At 38.5% G+C, this 21,763-nt stretch overlaps 1 protein-coding gene across 3 annotated transcripts in view; it reads left to right on the forward strand.

Annotated features, from left to right (window-relative positions):
- Positions 1 to 20,917, forward strand: part of LOC139450395 (uncharacterized) — a 60,296-nt gene extending 39,379 nt beyond the window's left edge. For 2 of the 3 annotated variants that reach the window (XM_071232086.1, XM_071232087.1), the window contains 4 exons: positions 13,334 to 14,317; positions 16,880 to 17,056; positions 17,508 to 17,927; positions 18,707 to 20,917. In XM_071232086.1, the coding sequence (XP_071088187.1) occupies positions 13,334 to 14,317; positions 16,880 to 17,056; positions 17,508 to 17,927; positions 18,707 to 20,028 (2,903 nt within the window). In that variant the 3' untranslated portion in view covers positions 20,029 to 20,917. The remainder of the gene's footprint in view (positions 1 to 13,333; positions 14,318 to 16,879; positions 17,057 to 17,507; positions 17,928 to 18,706) is intronic. The other variant, XM_071232088.1, reaches the window with a different exon arrangement.
- The last annotated feature ends 846 nt before the right edge of the window (positions 20,918 to 21,763 follow it).

Raw genomic sequence — 21,763 nt, forward strand, 5'->3', positions numbered from 1 at the left:
GCTCCAGTTGTAGTCATCATGTGATCTTAGATTATTTCAAGAGTAAAGGGTTGATTTAAATATCACGTGAGAACATAAATCAAGATTTTGTTTGACAGTAAAACAATAACGTTTTTCTCATAGAACGAGCAGCAAGGCCACTTGCGCTTTATCGGTCAAATGTTATTTCATGACGTATTGTGTTTCAACTTGATACTTGCTGACTGGACAACTTTTAACTTTTTAGATGGCTCATATTAAATTGACCTCAAACTCAAGCGTATGCAATTGGTTAACGGTAATGTAAAAATACACCTGTTTTGCTTCGTTTTTATTTTTGTCACTTTTTATAGTGTTGACATTTGGACAATATGTCAGTACAACAGTTTAAAAATGATATTGTAAAACTCCATTAACCTTTTGTATGGTATATGTAGACAAACACGAAAAACGAAAAACATAAAACATAAAACATACATGATGGTGGTACACGTAGTGCGCAGCATTGTTCTGACATTCAACTAAGGCTATCGGTTGACGATGAAACACATGTTACAGTTATATACATAACAACAAAGGAGAACATATGCTAGGAATCCGAGAGGTTTTAATTAGATATATGTCAACGTGTGTACCAGATGTGGTAGTGGAGAATATTTTACTTGAATAATTAGTTGTTAATCAGAATATATATCTATATTACTGTCACATACACATACAAATGTAGACTTCAGAATGAAATGACCGTATGTGGATATGACTGAAATTGTATGAACATAAGTGAAACTGTTTTGAATATGCTGTGGAGTGTGAACACCCAAGGTTGGAGTCACTGTTCAGGCTTTGTTTAGGCGTAATGCATGACATCATTCTTTCAACCCAGTAATATCAAGTAACAATAAAAAAACATAACATAAATCAAGACATTTACACCACTTATATCGTTTATTATAAGGTTAAATTATTGCACGAGTGGCCATGCACTTTCTCCGAGTAAATGTAATACCATACTGCAATGGTACACGAGACGACAAATACACGTACGTTCATGTATAGAGGAAGTAAGTTCATGTATAGGTGGACGTACGTTCATGTATAGAAGGAAGTACGTTAATGTATAGGAGGAAGTACGTTCATGTATAAGAGGAAGTACGTTCATGTATAGAGGAAGTAAGTTCGAATTCATGTATAGGTGGAAGTACGTTCGAATTCATGTATAGGTGGAAGTACGTTCATGTATAGAAGGAAGTACGTTCATGTATAGGAGGAAGTACGTTCATGTATAGAGGAAGTAAGTTCATGTATAGGAGGAAGTACGTTCATGTATATGAGGAAATAAGTTCATGTATAGAGGAAGTACGTTCATGTATAGGTGGAAGTACGTTCATGTATAGGTGGAAGTACGTTCATGTATAGGTGGAAGTACGTTCATGTATAGGTGGAAGTACGTTCATGTATAGGAGGAAATACGTTCATGTATAGGAGGAAGTACGTTCAGGTATACGAAAAGTCAGTTTCACGCCTATCTTCAATATTCCTATGATCATGGAACAAGTCTATGAAATATAAACACTACACACTCTTACATTTTTAGCATTACACATTTAGAAATACCCGCGCTAATATTTTGTATTTCTCGTTTAATAGTGTATAATGCATTCATCTATAGAAAACCTCTTAATGAGTAACTGCAATGGTAGAGGAGAATCATGATTGATTGTATATTCTTGCCAACAGAGTTAATCACTGATGGATTACAGAGCACGGGGTGTGCCCTGTAATCTGTCAGTGACGTGTATGAATGCTAGATCGAGTCAGCACAACCAAGAGATATTTGTTACAAAAAATAGGTGGTAAATATAGCTTTGGTGCCTTCATACGGGTTCGAAAATGCTTTCTAGTGAAGACAAGCCTTATTTGACATACAAATATACATCACCACTTTTCACAAAACCACATATATTCGATATCAAACATTTCAAGATTTATCATTCCAAGCCACAGCCCCACAAGCTCCCCTTTTGGTCCTTAACCCCCACTAGTCTTTCATTCCCCGAGGTATTGAATCAGGCATGGACTACCTGTGCATACTACCTGTGGTTTTAACGCTAGGGTGATAATAGTGGGACATTGGTATCCCGGAGCTGGGATTAAGGGGAGAAAGACGCCCAGACAATCGCGTCCTACCGTTGTATTTGGTCATGGATATTGACTTAAGATGTGTCAGGCACATTTCCCTATGGGTGTCTTGTACTGATACTTACACTGTTGGATTGTAATGGATCACAGATATGTCAAATATACCACCAACTGGGTTCAACTGCAAGGTAACATGGCGTGACAGGTTGAAGATTGTTTTAGTTTTAGATGATAGAGGATTGAAGATATTGAGATACATACATATCATCTACACAAATACGTGTACAACTTTAGAGTTTGGGTAAATTCAGTTATAGCCAAGGGTAACATAACGACACAGTTGTACAGTGTTTATACCTCATAGTATGCTTCAAGTAGAGTTTTCTCTCTAGTTCCACCAACTGGTTACTGGATATTTCCACCAACTGGTTCCTGGATATTTCCACGATACGAGATATACGTATGATTACTAAGACCTCGATATTTCATGAACCTCTTGTTTCAAATTAGTAATTTGATAAAAAGCAATCAGAAGTTTTTGTCCACTTCCATGTGTAATATCTGTAAGAAATTGGTTTGAAACATAATGGTAAACCCATGTTAATATAAGTAAACTGTTTCTGTTATTCCTGTATGTGATTTTCTAATATTCATAGGAATGTACTGCTCCAATATACATAGCATCTGGACGCTATGACCCCAAATACTGTATCATACGAAGTCTCATCCAGATTTGAATTTACCAAGGAATGTTTTAATGGAACCCCATCAAAGATTCCCATTCTCCGACCCCCAGTTCAATACTTTACAAGACCCACAGGTTGGCATACAAGTATACAAACGCAGTCTCAGCCCGAACAGCCTCTTACAAAACACAACACAACACAACCTCATTCCAAACTAACCTTGATGTCCTTTTTATTCAGTCTGAGTAAACCCCAAAAGGGATTATATTTTATTACTTCTGCCATGGTCTACTTAACAAGCTTCTCGTTGAGTTTAAGGCTGTCGTTCGTAAAATACCGTCAGCTGTGCAACTATCTGGTACATGGATGTGGGTCACACAGATACACAGACGTTGCAAACACTTTTTATGTCACGTTTTATAATGCAGGGAAACCTGAAACTAGATACAAGATTGAACAAAACATGCATAAAACATGAGAACACAATGCTCCTTCATTGGGTGTGAGTGTCAAAGCTTCGCTGGCGAAATGTCGGTATATGCCTCATGTTTGTCGGATATATTACAGAATACGCCTAATGATATTTGGATGGGCTAGAAATGTCAGTTCAGATTACTTGGTTTATGTTTTCCATTACAAATCCATCCGATATCCAAACAATTATAAAAAAAATGTATCTACTGTCCCTTCAAAACTACATGACATATTCGTGTTATCGGCATTTGTATGGAAATGCAAAATCTATTTGGAGACAGAGTTGGTATTAGGGAATAATAGTGTGCCAAGTTGACGATATTTGACTTCCATTTAGAATACAAACACTAACTGATTATTATTCATTTTCCAGCACTGATAGACAAATGTATGCCACGCGTGTTGACCTCACTTATGTCACCTCTCGCCTCGTTCTGAGTGATTCGTGTTATAATTATCTCCCCTGATTAGACATTAAACGTTCAGGTTACGCAACTTTGCTTTCTCGCTGCTTGGTAGGGTATAATTGGCTTGGTAAGAGGGAAGTTACCCCGGGGATATTAGCGGGGGGTCAGAGATGGGCATTACTTGTATCGTGTAAGGGTGTGAGGTCAAGAACATTACAATAGGTCAAGGCAGATGTTCGCAGATAATAATCACCTTGGAAATTAGTAGTAGCTGTGAGATATACATCATTGATTAGTCATCGTGACACCAGTAAGAGTTACGATCTGTGAGATTATGTTTGTAGCGCGATGGCCATTAATCTATGGATGTACCACGTCTACCTTTGCGACAAGGTGATGGCATGTTGGGCGGGGTGATAATGTTGATGGCATAGATATCCGCGTTGCCTAATCCAACAATCTACGCATTATTACAAAGTGTTAGCACATGGATCGTAGTAGTTATGTGTATTGTGAATTCATTCAAATCAAAACCTTGGTTACAGAACGCCGATGCATAAAATAGAGATAAAAGTGTCACGCAAATAATTTATATATTCTTTAATTCACGTGACCGTAACGGATATACCCATAACTTATTCATAATTATTTCAATAAAATATTTGATAAAATGTTTCATGCTGTTTCTATTCTTTGAGCCTACACAATACCATTAAGTCGTAAATGTTTGGCAGTTGTCATCATTTGAAAAAATGCACATTATATATCTGACAAACAACTCAGCGCTTTCGGTATTTGAATATGTGAAGGACGTCATGACAGTGCACACAGGGAGCTGAATATACATGACCTGTATATGTGGGGCTGTGGTATGTGCTTATGTGAAGAGTATTTTAACATGAGTCAAGACATCTGTCTGTGTGTCTCTCGGTGCGTGTAATCAGCTCTGTCACCACTTGAACAACTGGATGTGTTACTTTTTTCTGAGGCTACATCGTTGTCCTTCTAGCTCAAATATGTTATTCTAAACACCTTGATTGAAAACGCTGAATGGAATAAGTGTCTGGGTGGTGTGCACGCCCCATTATGAACGACTCGGCTGTTTGAATATCACCATGCTTACTTTTTCATGCTTATGTTTACTTCTGTGCATTATTGAATTGCAAAGCCATGGAACCCGGGACCACGACAGTTAGTATATTGTTTAGTTAAGGTATGCCTATAGATTTAGGAGCAGCCGCGCGTTTTCTGATGTGATAATTTACAATACATGTCCGGAACACACAGTGTGAATATACAACTTTTTTCACCAGTTTTAATTTTTCAGTAAACAGTTCAAACGTAAAATTAGAACTCAAACACACATGTATTCTGTTAGCTTTGTTGCAAATAGAAATATGGTCGGTCATAACAAAATAGTGTATAATATGAAACGTGCACATTTCAAATAATGATTTGAGTTATAGTAGTGATATTGGAACATGTGTTCATGGACTCTTCGTGGACCTATGATGGATGATGACGTCCTCTATCGTATTATCCGCCATCCTTTTTCATGTTCGGTTGTGCTTTACAGATAAGGGTTTATCAGTGGCTCCAACATTCCATCTCAGTAACTCAGCTGTTCCCGTGTCAAAGAACCGTTATCTTCTGATTGAACTATGTATGACCCATGATTCAATATCCCGATAAATCTGACGTCTATTGTAGCACGACAACCTTACAATATCAATTTGTCGGCGTTGATCATCTTCATTGAAGCTGGTGCTGTAGCCGAGGGCGAGTGTCATTGCCGGACCATCTTGTCCATGTTGCTGATGACAGTAGTCAAACCTGTTAAGTCTAAGAAGTGCAGGCCCCAGGGACAGCTTGAATTCCGGGGTCAAGGAGGAATATGGCCAAAATGCTATTGATTTGTCTCTAAATGACTTCAAGAAGTCTAAATTCGACGTTTAATCATGGTTAGTATAGTGAGTTGTAATACGCTGAAATGTTGTCAACACTTAAGGCCGGCCACAGTGTTTTATAATCCTTAACACAGCCAAGGAAAGACTTTTTATTCACAGAAAGTATTTGAAACAAGTGGAATTATTACCATGTGGATTCTCAAAATCTCAAAGGATTTACTTAAATTTTGCAATCTCAGAAAAGAATCAGTCATGTCAAAAAACATTTGTACACCGCTAGCCCACACGACAAACTTAAGAAAAATAATTAATTGATCCATGGGCCATTTGTCACTGAACATGGTGACCATGGATGTAGTTACATGTCTATCTTCAAAGGCCGAGGACAGAAATTAAAGTAACTATCATTTGGTATTTACTGAGAAAACAATATGTGAAATGTTGGACTTCCTCTTAGATAACCTCTGTGTGAAATTTGGGGATAGCTAGGCCACTTTGGCAAGAAGTAGGCATCACCGCGGTATCCTTCCTGGTATATTTCTTCATTCGTTCGACTCGAATTGCTTCTCGGATTGGCAAAATCAAAACACCGTAATTTATTCAAGAGGGTAATAACAAATTTAATGTGCATCGATGATCTGATATCGTTCAATAATGGTTAAATAGTCAATTCCCTTCCATTGATTTGCCCACCTGACCTAGAAATAAAAGAGACCAGTGAAACCGCATCGTCTGTTTAACAATTAGATATCTGCATAAAGAGTCAGTGATAAAGCTCTGTCCACAAGACTGTATGACAAGAGGGTTGAGGTATTTCCCTTTTATGCCGAGCAATATTACAGCAGCTGCAGCCCTTAGTTTCTACATTTATTAATTGTTGAGGTACTATCGAGGATTCGCTTTCGTACGACTGTTGTTTTATCAGGGTGACAACGTTCAAGGCCTTATTAAGGCTTTGAAAAGGTTCTATGATATAGACGTGGAGGACATTTCTAAACATCATGCCTGTAATTAAGGCCAACTAAAATTAGGCTCGAGTAGTCAGACCAAGGAGCACGGCTGATTGCGTTTCGACATACCACAGATGTCACTCGTCACTGGTTTGCCTGGTTCAGACTCGGTTGTTTGCAAGCCGCCGTAATGTTGCTCATACCGGCGTTAAACAACATTCATTCTCTGTCTATGATGGGGATCGTGTTGTCACTTTAATTATGTGATCCCGGAGAAGATCAACTTTGACATTTATACGTAATAATTGTTAATATCCGACGACAGAGATAATTGTTCACGCTGTTGACGACTCTCCAGACTCGATATTCATCAATTTACGTAATTTGTGCTGAACAAGACGTAAGCTCACACAGTTATTGTTATATTTTCTAGATTCCAATCTAGCATTCCAAGAGTCAGACACTTGGGGTATTATATTGTTGATCGTTTACATTAATATCAAATCATAGATTATAATGGCCTATACTACCTTTGATCATTATACACAGCGACGTATTATGATCTCAAAATGCAATCATTTCATGTCCTGACTGCTGTATAATTGACCTAGGGTCTGTGAGGCTCTCTACACAGGAATTCGATCCTCTTATCACAACAGGTGATCATTATGTCCACAGAGGCCATGCTAAGTGTCCCACTAAACACTCAGTCTAGAATCCCCTCACTGCATTGATCTTACTCGGTCCAAGTGACATTCGATAGCATCCAGAGTAGTTGGTGTTTACATGGTTTGCTTAATAACTTCTGTTTCACGTTGAGATCGCCCAGCCAAATTGCAATTCGTATGTTTGCCAAGGATGAATTACCGTACAAACAGTACGCAATGTGTTAATGTCAGATCTAGCAGTGCTTGTATTGTCACAACAGGTAAATATCGAGATTAGCCTTTCCGCCCATGCGTCAAAGTTCAGGTTACGAGGCCAGTGAAGTAATAAGTTGGATTACCACAACGCGACAACGCTAGGCGAGACGGAGAATTGAACACCGATGAAGAAACCTCTTCAAAACATCGATTAATGCTTGTTACTGTGTCCAGCTAGCAGTGTAATGGAACACCACACTAAAAACAAGGATAGAAATGTATGTTTTTGTTACGAGTGCCACGAAGCACTCATTGGAAATTAAGTGTGCCATCTAGAGGAATACTTTCGATCCATCCTTGATCTCAGTGAATGTCATTTCCACATGGGCTAGATAGAGGAATAAGCAGTTGTAATTTAGAAAGTTTGTCCCCTTCCTTACCATTGAGATTGATGATACTCTTTTCGAGTTCTGAATCTGCTTTTTTTGTGACCCATGCCGTGCATTAGGAGTGTTCATATGCTCAATAAATTCCATATGTTTCCAATTATTTGTGCAAAAGTGATTGTCATGGGCTTCATATAATAAACATTGTCACAATTGCAATGAATTGACGTTACAAAAATAGGATTTCTAAGTGTGACATTCAGGCACCAGGAAACTATTCTAACTGTGCCATTAAGATGTCAGCTGTGCCACCGTCACTACACTTCAAGGAATGTTTAACACTGATGGTTAATGTACAAGAAGAAATTGCAACATAACTGAACTCATTTACCCCAAAAATGTTGAGGATAAAGCGTAACTGTGACACAGCTCGATCGGGGACAGATATGCCACGAAGAAGGATTATCAAACTGCTATATGGACCAAATGGTTTAACTTCGTGAACTAAGAGAGCTATATCCATTTGCTGACCGACTGTATGTTCTGTGTGTTTTCCCAACGTAAATAGCACATTACAGTACCACAACACAGGTGGATTCTTGGTAACTGCCATCCAGCCTGACACCAAAGCTAGAGGTGATTTAATCTGTGTTTTATTAAATTGAAGGAGAAAAAGAGTATGCATTTAACACGGAGATAAGATTGCATCTGATACTTAATGTAAAATAGTGGCAACCACTTTGAAGTAGCAAGTGTTACTCAACCTTGGTCAACGACACTGGCGGTTTATTTTATTTCGATTTAATCTTATGCATGGCGTGATAAAGACCAATCTGTTCTTTAGATTTTATATCTCCTATCACACGACGATATAATTCAGTGTACATGATCTCTGCATTACTCAATCCTTTGATCGTAACAGCTGCCTGGAATGTTCAATAACATCGATTCGACAAAATGGCAATATCATTGATAGCCCTGATATGCCTCTATAGCCGTTTACAATGACACTACAGAAAACGTAAATGGTCGGTTTCAATAGAGGGCATCATATCAAAGGTAAGGACGAGTAACTGAAAGTGTTTCTTTATGATGCATCATAAATAAATACTTAAAGAGGACAAAACGAGATTCATGGTTTACAAAGCTCGGTGAATAATTAGCTACGTGTGGTACAGAGACATACCTTCCACCGCCACCGGGTCATATTGTGTTGCGTGTAAATATAACGGACATTCCTTGAAAGGGATATACAATGATCAGTTTGTAAAATACAAATGGTGTATGGTGTTTGGTGTTTGCATGAAGGTGAAACACTGAAGTTATCGAAGACCGACATCTCGCTCCCTCTTCTTTTCTCTGTTTCTCTCTCCCTCTCTCTCTCTGTCTCTGTCCCTCTCTTTCTGTCTCTCTCTCTGTGTCGCTCTCCCTCATTTTCTGTCTCTCCCTTTCTGTCTCTCTCTCTCTCTCTCTCTCTCTCTCTCTCTCTCTCTCTCTCTCTCTCTCTCTGGGATGGACATTTAGGCATGATATGTCATTAAGTTCATCAGTGTCATTTATTTCACACTGAAGGCACTCAGCGTGGTTTCCGATACGTGCCTGAACGTTGCATAGATGGGTTAAATATTCATTTACCATACCCAGTAATGCTGGACAGCCATATCAGGGCACGTTGCAGAGTTGTCCCCTAAAGTCGAGCAACTTCAAATAAATGCATAAAGACTTAACACCTCTTTTCTTCATCGGACTACTTCAGTGCATTTTCCTGGTCCTTGCAAAGATATTGTAAATAATATACCAGGCGAGCATCCTTGGCTAGATTTCATGTGTAGCGTTCCTGTATGCGGAGTTGTGCAGTTTCGAGTTATTGTTTGAGGACAGGTCGTGTAACATAACTCTTTTGAACCACTAATGTTATATTTACATATTTCAAGAAGCAGTAAATACCTTAAACCTAATATATGTATAATTCTCAGAAACGTGTAATGATAATATTCGTCATGTTTTAATGTAGATTGTCTATCCACGAACTGTATAAACAGCATTGTATACACGATAGGGTTTCCATATCTCTTTCAAAATGATAATCATACTCGTGTCTCTCGGGTGCACATGAGCTATAATTTATAACATAAAATGCCCTGTTTTGAATATTTATTCAAGCATAAATGAAATCACTTTGAAAAGCATCACATACCATGGTGGTTTTCTTGAATAACACATTGCTCTGTTTTCATGTAACAGTAAGAGCAATGTTTACAGTCCGTGGTTTTTCCGCATGCCGTATGTTACTTGGCTTATCAAATATTGACAGTTACGCATTGTTGCAATTCCAAGACACTGGACTGTCAGAAGCATAGTTTAAGCGCCTTAATTAATAATTAGGTTTAACGGGTGTTTGTATGTGTTTCCGATATGCCACACGTTCTTCTGTCTTTTTTGGCTGTCTTTGTCGTCATTACAAAATCAATAGAAACAGAAGTATGACAGCAGTATCATTCATGTTACTATATTTAAGATATGCTGGTAATTAATTAAAACAGGAGCATAGCTCATTGTCATATTTGATTAATCCTACACGGAATTGTTCATGTATTTACCATGTAAGCCGTGACGGAAACTTGTTAACCCCTATAAAAAGAGGTGAGGTGAAATGGGATTTAACGTCGCGTCAAAGATTATTGCACTAATATAGCGACACCTATAACAACAACGTTGTTCATACCCATGATTACCTCACACAACTATTCGGAGTTGTGATAATGTATCCATATGACTGGTGACAAACTGGATATCGAAAGGGGGTGTACATGGTCCGATAATTCTGTGAAGTATGTATACGTGTATATCATGCTGACCCACACTGTCATAGGCCTCGAGGGTAAGGAGAAGCTTATGCATATATACTTTGCCGTAAACATTTTGCACATCAAGCATGAAGAGGTGGTTGAAACTTTTAGAATATATAAATTTTCTCAGCCAATGTAACTGACAGTACCTTATAATTACCCCCAACAGTTTAGCAAGCTAAATGGTTTTGTTGAGTGAGTGAGTATGGTTTTACGCCGCTTTTAGCAATATTCCAGCAATATCACGGAAGGGGACACCAGAAATGGGCTTCATACATTGTACCCATGTCGGGAATCGAACCCGGGTCTTCGGCGTGACGAGCCAACGCTTTAACCACTAGGCTACCCGACCGCCCCTGGTTTTGTTGGAAACAATTATGGTGATTGGATAACAGTGTGTGATATCTGGACTGTGGGCCTGTACTAGTAAAGGTCCTACGGATCACAATGACATATCACGGCGGATCCTGGTTCGGCTTGTCTCGAGGCTCGGGACAGGCTGAACGTGTATTACCATAACCTCTTATCTCCCTTTAATTTGGTACAGCGATATTGACTTTATTCTCTGTACACTTTGAAGTAAAGACCTGAAGATTACAATCACGAAGGAAGATTAACCTGTATGTTATATGCAAACACTAATGCCAGTGACGTGATTATTTCAATATTCGTAACGTACTGACTAAAATATTTGTAGGCTTACAAGTAGACACTTGATATGGCCGGGACTGCTATGTTTATGGCCCTTGCTACATGATTACACGTCTTGAATGGTAGGCTAATTCGCATGTATTCATGCTCTAATGGACTTCTTACGTGACTCTACTCCTCGAGTTTGCTCCTAAATGACAATAACGAGAGAGCATTACAGGGAGGCGTGTGGCGTTGTGTATGTGTGACAGTGGATCCACCAGGTATACTTTCTCTGATTAATTCCCCTGTATTCTTGTAGGAGTGTACTATTTAGTATTATCATTGTTAAAGACATTCACATTTACAATATTGTTTCCCCCTCATCATGTGCGTGTAATAATTATTTTAAGCAGCAAGCAAATGAAAATCTTAAATCATGTCCTATCCATCGTGAAATGAATGTAAAACCAAATTAAATTTCATTTGGAATTACTACCCCCCACAGAGAGGATATAAACACTACTGGTATTGCTGCTGAAATAATCTCCATATTGGTACTAACATGTGTGAATAACCCACACCTCATTCCCCTTGAATACATCCAATGTGGCATTATAAGCAAAATCTCTTTCTATCAATGAAACTAGAATCCTCAGGGACAGTATCAAGAATCAATTTTGTTGTTTTTCAAAGCCTTTATAGGCCCTTTGTCCACCGAGAGCACTCAGAGAATTTTTATGTTAGCATATTTCTATGGCCTGGCTCGCACATGCATTCTGCTGCAATAACCAACCCAGCCAAGCAGCAGTAGCAAATGGAGGCTTTCACAGTCCTTCATTAAGCTCTGCTCTCTATAAAACTTGTCTCAGTGAGGATTTCTCGCCATGTACGCGGGATCACGATAATGACAGCTGTTTGATATCTGAACGTTTCACAGGATATGAGGCTTCGTAATAATTATTTCTTTATGACTTCAGTGCCATACCAACTGATCTAAGCCTCTGACAAAGGCGAACATTAAGTCTCAAAGAACAAATTTAGTCCCTATCGGCGAATACAGTTTTGACTATGGCTGTTTTGAATGCGCACATAAACATTCATAGATCTGCCCATATTTCACATATTGCCATTATTTAACATGGGTATTCAAGTCAGTTATCTATATGCAGATTTCCTGTACCAAATGTTGTAAATATTTTCATAGACAATCTGCCACCTAACTGTTATCAGTAAGTAAATGACTTTAGGTCAAAACAATGTATGTCATATGTGGGTCTCCTACTTAACGTAATGTTCTCATCATAGACTTATTTACCTGATAAACATCAAAGGGAGCTATCGACAGGTAATCGATAGCTAGGTCTATCTCACCCGAAGCGTTTAGAGCTTGAAAGGCTTAAGCAATGTTCCCAAAGAAAACAGTGAACGGGGTTCTATGATAGATATGCTATTGACTGCACTGGGTTATGCTTTAGATCACATCTAAGATTGTCATGAGAAAGGTATCGGTATGTATTACTGCTTAGAACTAACATTCGTAAGTATGCATCTGGATTGATCTTTTGTGGGCCAAATAGATGCACACATGTTGGTGTAAGCTATATTGCCCAATTCTAAACCAAACATATTTTGTTCTGAAACTATGCGAATACATATAAGCTTCACATACTTCCCGGACGATAACACACAGCCTTTTCCTACATGAGTTTTTAAGTAGTTACATAATTTATGCCTCAGATTCGAGCATGACATGTAGCCTTAGTGTGTTCATTTCAAATCGCGTGGAAGGAAGTGGTGAGACAGTGTCACGGTGTGTGTATGAATCTTCTACAACACACATTCTTGGAACACATGTTGCTGATTAATAGGGACATGGGGGTATTATATGGAGCTATTTTCTCATGAGAGTTTAAACAAAAGGGAAATTTCAATATCAAAATAATATTAAGATTATGACTGCATATTCAACCAGTAAAATTCATTGTTGATGTTATTAATTATATAGTATAAATTCCATCACTAATTATTCTCACTCTGATTATATCGCTTGTTTCTTTCAGGAGGTGTGTACCAGCTCACAGTGCCGTCCACGCATGTTGCCTTCTCCGGGGATCTAGAAATAGGATACAGTGTGCCACAAAATATATCCATGTCCAGTGCATTCGTCACCATCCTCTTTTCCGAGGAAGGACTGAAGGAACACGAGATTACATCTCTACACATTCCACCAGGCACGCATACAGGAAAACTCATCCTCAGTTGTGGCGTCCTAGAATATGCAGGAGCCTACACATTACAAATGTATATGTTTGTAGGCAGCCGTTTGCTAGCACAAACCACATTCATTGTGGAATGGCCTAGGATTCAGTTATTTCTTCCCGATCGTCGAAGGTTCGCACTCACAGAAAATGTCCCGTTGCGAATTCAATCACGAGCAACATGTGAACCCAAAATACATCGCGAATCCTTTTTTATAGAATTATATTTCAAAAGACGTGCTTCAGCAGTGGCTATTTTACCAATGGAAAGTTCAATGATTAAGTATACTTTTAACTACACAAACTTGTCAAAGAGTACACAGACAATTCAATACCAGTGTGACTTGTTTGACCTTGATGGATCGTACCAAGCTGTGCTTAAGTCCACTTTCAACTCAGGGACAGTTGTGACCAGAAGCAACGTATTCAATGTGACATGGAGTCAATCTTATAGCATAAATATCCGCAAGGAAAGTATATTCCCTTGTAAAGGTGCAATAACTGTCGTGTATGTACAACCAGCATGTGCCAGAACTGAGAAGCATCTTCAAGACAGGATACGAATGTACGAGCTGCGGACAACAACGAATGGTTCGTTGGCAGCTCCCCTCAGACAGAAATACATCATTGAGAAACATGCTAATCCAAATAGGAACTCGTTTGAACTTAGCTGTAGATTTTTCAACAAGACAGCTGCTGGGTTTTGTTTCAAATATGTCAGCATTTCAAGAAGTGGAGCAGTGCATCTGCAGAGACAACAGTGTCTTGCTGCTCATCCGGATTCAGGTATGCTACTAAAATATATCGTTGAACGTTAATTAATGCTTCCAAAACGTGGAGCGATACATGGAGTTTACTGTTAACCCTTAGTCATTATACACGATAAGTAATACAGTGCATGGATGGAAGGGATTTAGTGCATTTGATCCATGGAGTATCTACTATAAAGTAGAAAGCCGGAAAAGACTCAACCATTCCATAATGTGAACTTAATGTTTGTTACAGCTACAACTGGTAACTATTAATGAAATCCATAAATAAGCAATCTTATTACCTCAATACGTTTTAACTACCCAATAAATACTGCCAGCGTGACCATGACATCCTCGTAGTATTTAGGAACGTATTGAATTCATGCGATATGTATTACTTTGTTGCGCTTCTTATTAATATTGCTCCTCTGTTATGTGAAATTGATATATTGTACAACTCTTCTGGATAATCGTTAAGAGTGACTGGTGTCCCTCTATTAATTTATGTTCATCACTTAATCACCATTATTGAAGTACCACTAATTACATACACCGTTTTGACTTAATGGTTGTGATGAGGCACTTTCAGTGATAAATCTGTGCACATATTAACTTTGTTGTGAACCTTTCCAGTGAGTGACCACGAGACTATAGAAATCTAGATCCATTGATCTGAATTTGAGGAAATGCAAGGCAAATAATTAGAAGAATGTTGCACTTGGTTAGTGACTTAATTGCTATTGAATGGAATCATTGGTTGTTGAACCTTAAATGTTGCTTGATTGCTTTCATCAGCACATGTTATGACTAGTGGCGTCAGGTTGGCAACAAGTCTCATCCAAGAACCTGGAATGTCTACGTTTTCCAGGACTAGTGACGAGCTCTATGTGGCAATGGTTACATTTGCTTTAGGCTATATCTCCTCTGACACACGCCTATCTTACAAATGACTCAATCATGTGAGTGTCAGAGTAGTGATTGTTTATGAAACCTAAAAGAGGTTTGGATTTTCGAGAGCTAAGAAGATGTTTGTATAGCCCTTTTTATTTGTTTCTCCCCCGACGTCCACTTATTTATGGCATCTGTCAATCAGAAGAAAAACAATACAACCGTATAAAACCTGTGTCAGCTATGAAAAAATCTGTATGTTACATTCTTTGACATTTCTGATAAAGATATTGATTTTTTTCACATCCTCACTTTATATGGATTTTTACATTTCCGGTAAGTATATCGCGTCAAACTGTTGTTTTAATTGAATACTTATGTATTACTTTGTGTACAGACACCTTTTGTATTTCGTTTTTATTTCAGTTATGTCTGCTTTATCACACTTCTGTGTATACTTTACATCTTTATGTTATCAGTGTTTAAAAGAATCAGTTTACCTTTTTTAACTTGATGTTGTCTCATAATCCATCATGCATGTTATAACGTCATATTTTATTTTATTAACGTAAGTTGCTAGTCAGACCTTTCTTTGTCTTTTAGGAGTCATAGTATATACTAGTATTGAATGCTAGCGTGTGGAGCTACAACGGATAATCAAAGATCAATGTTTGTTAGATGTAGTCAGACCTAGATCAAGATATGGCGCCAGATATACATACCACCACAGTGATTTAGTTTAAATCAGTCAGTATTACAAGGCTTAGACACGTGTTCAAAGCGTAAAAAACCGACATGTCTGTGAAATTCATAGCTGAATGAATTTATTACATTGCTGAAATAAGCAAGAAAATATATTAAATGAATATAAACTGTTATGTCCCGTAGCTTTGACATTGGGGTTTTAACGGCTATTGTCATGACCAGAACAACGCAGTGGGAATATAATTTGATCTGTTCCAAGTCAGGCCTCTCTGAATAGCGCAGCTGGAGTTGTCTGTCAAGTTGACTTCAACTGTCAGTCCTGGAAAAGTGTGTGTTGATCTGTCATCTCTCTCCGAAAACACAAACAACTATTCTCTTATGTTATCAGTGAATGAGCATTAACAATGCACGTTTATGCGGCCATTGGTGTGTGAACCCTTTGTGTGCCTAATGCGAGTGTTCCTAAGAGCACTCATCAGCTACATACCTTAGGCCTGTCAATCATCAATGAACTGAAGTAGTATCCCAAGCCTGTGTTTTCTTAGACGTTGTCTAGACCAATTATTAAGAGATGTGTATTGTTTTGGTTTGTCACACATTTTATTTCGTTTTGTCAATGATGAATGTGTTCATATATCTAGTTTACATTGATGTTAGTATAAGGGTTTCAAGTTGAATTAATATTCCTCTACATACTCTTCCTCTTGGTTTGTGTGGGCGAAACAGGCAATCGACACATAACTCTTAAAGCGTTATTCATAACGCAGACAAGGCGGTTATTGTTAAAATAAGATTCCCGCTTCAAGTCATAAAGTAAATATAAAGGGCTAATGAAATGTTCAGGTTTTACGTGCTATATGTATGCCACTAGTTTGTGAGTTTGCATGTCTTCTCACAATGTTTAGACCTTCTACATTGTGAGAGGCTGATGGATAACTGCTCTTGGGCTTAGTAAATTGCTGCAACCAGGATTTGAAATATAACATGTATTTCTTTGTTACAGTGTTTTACATAGACGGCGAGTGGAGTGAATGGACCGAGTGGTCTCTCTGTACCGTCGCCTGTGGATCTGGAAAAAGGAACCGCTTCAGAATTTGCAATAACCCCGCCCCTCTCCATGGGGGCAAGTTCTGTGAAGGTGACCCCGTCCAGTGGAAACCTTGTACTATGATATGCCCAGGTAGATACCTTTCCACAACTTTTAATACACTCTGGTAAAATATTTAGCCATTTTCAGATACAATGTAGTTAAAAGATATCCTGAAGGTAAATACATGTACATGAGTGATGAATGTTATAGGTAACATTTCAACCTTAAGACGGCCACAGGACATCAGAGCAAGATATATATTTTATGTGTTATACACCACGAATGAATATTACTGAATCGTGGGGCGGTGAGGAAGCCTTAGTGGTTGAAGCATTGGCTCGTTACGCTAAAATACCTTGATTTGATTCCCCACAAGGTTAAAATCTCTATTCCTGGTGGCCCTCGTCGGGATATGGGTGGACTATTGCTAATGCTGCGTAAAACCATACTCACTTACACATGAAAGTAACTAATACTCACTTTTATTCATAAAGTAACATTTCACTGATCATTGATATTCTAATTGTCTCGTTTCTTGTAGGATATCTACCCAATGGTCCACTGAAATCCCCCAAATTCGACATGCGATGTGCATGTGGGTGTGGGATGTCTTCTCATTCAGGGGAAATAATAGCTAGTGGCAGGTGCTCCGGCAGAGCTACGTGGACAATAGAGGTAGAAGACACACAGCAGATTAAACTCACGTTTACACACTTCGATATATTGGAGTCCAAACAGTGGGTGAAGGTCCGCGATGGTGACACGCCTGTATCAGACCTATTGTACACTAGCACCAATGGTGAACAACCTAATAATGACATCAGCTCTTCGTCCAACAAGATGACTGTTGAACTGATGACTTCTGTCTCTGATGAAGTTCCAAGTTCTGTAGCAATATTCCCCATCAACGCAACGCTGGCTATTCACCTCCATGGATTCATCGCATCATATAGGGTAGTTGGTGAGTGCTTTTTTTTAAAGAAAGATGGGTTTATCATTGATATGTTAAAAGTAAAATAACCTTTAAGGAACATTCAAAATGGATAACATGCAGCGATTATATTGGCTATGAGAGAACATTCGCCATGGTATATCCGATCAACTTGAATGAAAATGAGCTCCTATGTATTTCTTCACACTAAGGTCGTCTTAGGATGACATACATTTAACCTTTGTTTGAAACAAGTACTATCTTTCTCTGTTCACATCAACAGAAATAACTTGCTTGGTCGTGGTAGAAAGGAAAGATAGATTTTGATAGTAGATTGAATAAATAAACTGTGGGGCAGAAAAAAGTATGCACTTGAAATTATAAACGTTATCAAAACGTTACTAGGATAAACACAGTCTCCCAAACACAACAAACTGAAGGTCCACAACACATCTATCAGATGCATCGCCATCAAATACCTTTTGCGTGTTTGTTTCTTAGTCATTTTCTTTTGCCCGACAGTATTTATTGAGCCAATTATGAACAGATATGTTCTTACAGTAGAAATATTTAAATGAGATTGCTGGAATCTTCGCGAGGACATAGCCCGAAACATAGCCCCCAAAGAAAAGAAGTGTATATAGTTACATTAGAACAAAAGTGCCATTAACCTTAAATCTGTTGCGTGTGTAAGGATATATGAACTGTTTTATTGCTTGAGTATAAAACGTAAACACAATACACCGTCCTCTGTAACACATCTAACCTGTATCTCGATCTCTGGTAACAATGTTTCATTTTTTTTACAGCTGGAGGTGGTACACGTACATCCACCATAATTCGTCGGCAGAAGTCATCTATTCTCGACAGCAAAGTGGCCGTCGTTGGAATAGCCTTGTGTGTTCTCATTGTGTTAGTCGTCATAACCTTCGTGCTTTTTCACAGACTCTATCACAAACGGCATAAATACGCAATGGCAGCCTCCGAGAGCCCACTTCACATAGCTCGTAGTACCAGTATGCACAGTAGCCGATGTAGTAGTCCGCCCCCTGGGATAACTAACGTCGACGTTGAGGCACCTCTTACCGGTGAGGCGACAAAGAAGGATACTATGTTGTCAAGGGGTTCTTCAATATCTAGTACATGCAGTGCTGGGTTCAAGAAACTACGTTCGAAGGCAGAATCTGTAACAGGTAGTCCTAAACCCTCCACTAAAAACTATTCCCCCTTACCTAGTCCATATACTGCGCACTCACCTCCTGAAGAGTTTCTGCATAATGCAAATTTCTTTAAAGCTAGTCCAAATCTAAAAAACTGTAGACCAAGGTCACCTAAAATTCACCCCTCACCAAAGTTCAAACATTCTCCTGGGGCAGCAACTCCATGTTCACCATCTAAAACTAAACATGAACTTCTTACAAAGAAGAGAAAGGAGCAGCTAACTAATGATTCTGAAAGGATAGTTACTGGTTCCTCAGGATCATCAAAAGATGCTCCAATAGCCACGCCAGAGACACCAACACCAGTTGTGAATAGAAGCGTGATACCGGTGAAAGGTTCTTTAGCTGTTGCAAGGACACCTGGTGGTGATAGGACACCCCAGAATGAAGTGATTATTCTAGAGAGTCTTCGTGAGGAACATTCCCGATTGAATGGGGATGAAAGGTACCCTGATGCAAATAATGAAACTACTTCATTCATCCAGTCGTCAGTCAAAGCAAGACGGCCAACCTCTCTCACAGAGAGTTATTCAACAGAGTCTATTGGTGCTAAACCCAAAATACGAACTGAAAAACAGTCGAAAGAAGACAAAAGGAAGCCGTCTGCAATGGAAGAGCGCCAGAAACTGCTACCTAAACCAGATGGGCAGAGTCCAAAATCTCCCACCAGGGAGGAACATTCCAAGAGTTCCACACCTCGTAGTACAAAAAGCAGTCGCAGCTCCAAAAGTGCTAAAACTATGTCTCCTACCAGGAGCATTAACACGCCTTCTGAAATCGGTTCTGTGGACATTGAACTGGAATATGATGACTTTATAGAAGACGACCCGTTGTCATACTTTGAGGTATCAGATCTCCAGAAGCTTCGATGGCAGGGCGGAGAAAAGATAGGGAAACCTGTAAAGGATTAGATAATTTATGAGTTTTACGTACCTGTAAAATATTTTCCTAGAGTATTAATATATAAGAATATTTGAACCCAGAGAATGACATTAACATTATTGGTTTTATGTCAGTATTAGTATATTATTTAATGAAATGATTAACTTCTGGTAAAGATGTGGACAGTTCACGGCTATACAAAAACAAGAGACTCAAACTTTAGATACTGAGAAATTAAAGTGAATTTTTAGACATTTAATTTTCTTTTCGCTTAGTCGGTTTTGCATACTACTTGTATAGTGCTTCCAATGCCCACAGCACTCTCATTTCATCACATATTGCATTTTCATATGTAACTCAACACCAGTGTGCTTTTTATTGTAAGTCAATTTTGTGGCTGTAATGTAATTTGTGTCAACTCACCACTAATACTATTTAGTGTAATGTAAGACAAGTACAACTCTGCGAAGATGGTTACACGTGTGATTCATTGTTCATACATGTACCTAACTTGATGAAATCCATGTCAGTAACAAACTCGCAGCTACGGCTTCCCCTTCTATGAGGCAATGTATTATAATGTAATGATTTTAGCCTAATTTGAGCAAACTCAGTATCGTTGTAATTTATGTCATCTGTTTGAGAAACAAGGTGAACTTCCACCAAGAATAGAAAATTACAGAAAAAATTACGATTGGATGTAAGAGTAATAAGATGTATTCAGTTGAATAACATGTTTTTATTCAAAGATAAATGACTACACCATTGATATGATTATCTTCTCTGGTGTAAGATTCGATGTCCTTCATCTTTCATCTGGTTGTGTACATTCTCAACACGACCTCAAAGACGTGTATTTGTTGTTGTTTGTTTATGATGCATATCACATTTATCATTGCAATGACTTTATCGCTCAAGGTGAAATTAAAATGTCAAGCAAAATGTCAGAACTGTGTGTTATTTTATATGTTGTTTCTTGCTGGTAGTGATAGACACGATATAAATACCACTTGAAAAAAGTAAACACGGCTGACAATATATTATGCTTTTGAAATCGAATCATTTACCGAAATGTATGACATGTTTGGTATCTGTTCCTGTGTATAGTTACTTGATTTCCCCGCATCGATGTATCATAGGGGCGGTTGGGTAGCCTGATGGTTAAAGCGTTGGCACGTCACGATTTCCCACATGGGTACGATGTGCGAACCCCATTTCTGGTGTCCCCCGTCGTGATATTGCTGAAATATTGCTAAAAGCTGCGTAAAAGCATACTCACTAACTCATACACTGTCAGTACTGTTTCAACATGTTCTGGCGGCATCTTAGACAACATCAATAATAATAATAATAATAATAATAGTTACCCCGGTCACTGAATCAGTGTGCACTTAACAATCATTCTCAGCTCCATGGGGAGTATTCAACCTATGCTTATTCGTTAGGCGCTAGATGGTTACCAACCACTATGACAATGAAGTTATGTGTTTACTTATAAGTTCAGAATATATGAACATAATTTAGTAAGTGAGTGGTTTTACGCCCCTTTTAGCAATATCACGGCGGGGCACACCAGAAACGGGCTTCACACATTGTACCCATTATGGGTGGTGGTTAATCTATTTCCAGGTGTATATTACACCCGAAAGGATATGTTACATAACTTACACGTTTATGTATCAACGAAACATATTTGTTTATTAAAAGTACTGCTGATTAACAACAATTTTAAAAGATAGGAAATATACCATGTCAATCTTAAAT

The sequence above is a fragment of the Haliotis cracherodii genome, unplaced genomic scaffold, assembly GCF_022045235.1.
Source record: "Haliotis cracherodii isolate W230 unplaced genomic scaffold, xgHalCrac1.p SCAF_8, whole genome shotgun sequence".
Classification (NCBI taxonomy): Eukaryota; Metazoa; Mollusca; class Gastropoda; order Lepetellida; family Haliotidae; genus Haliotis; species Haliotis cracherodii.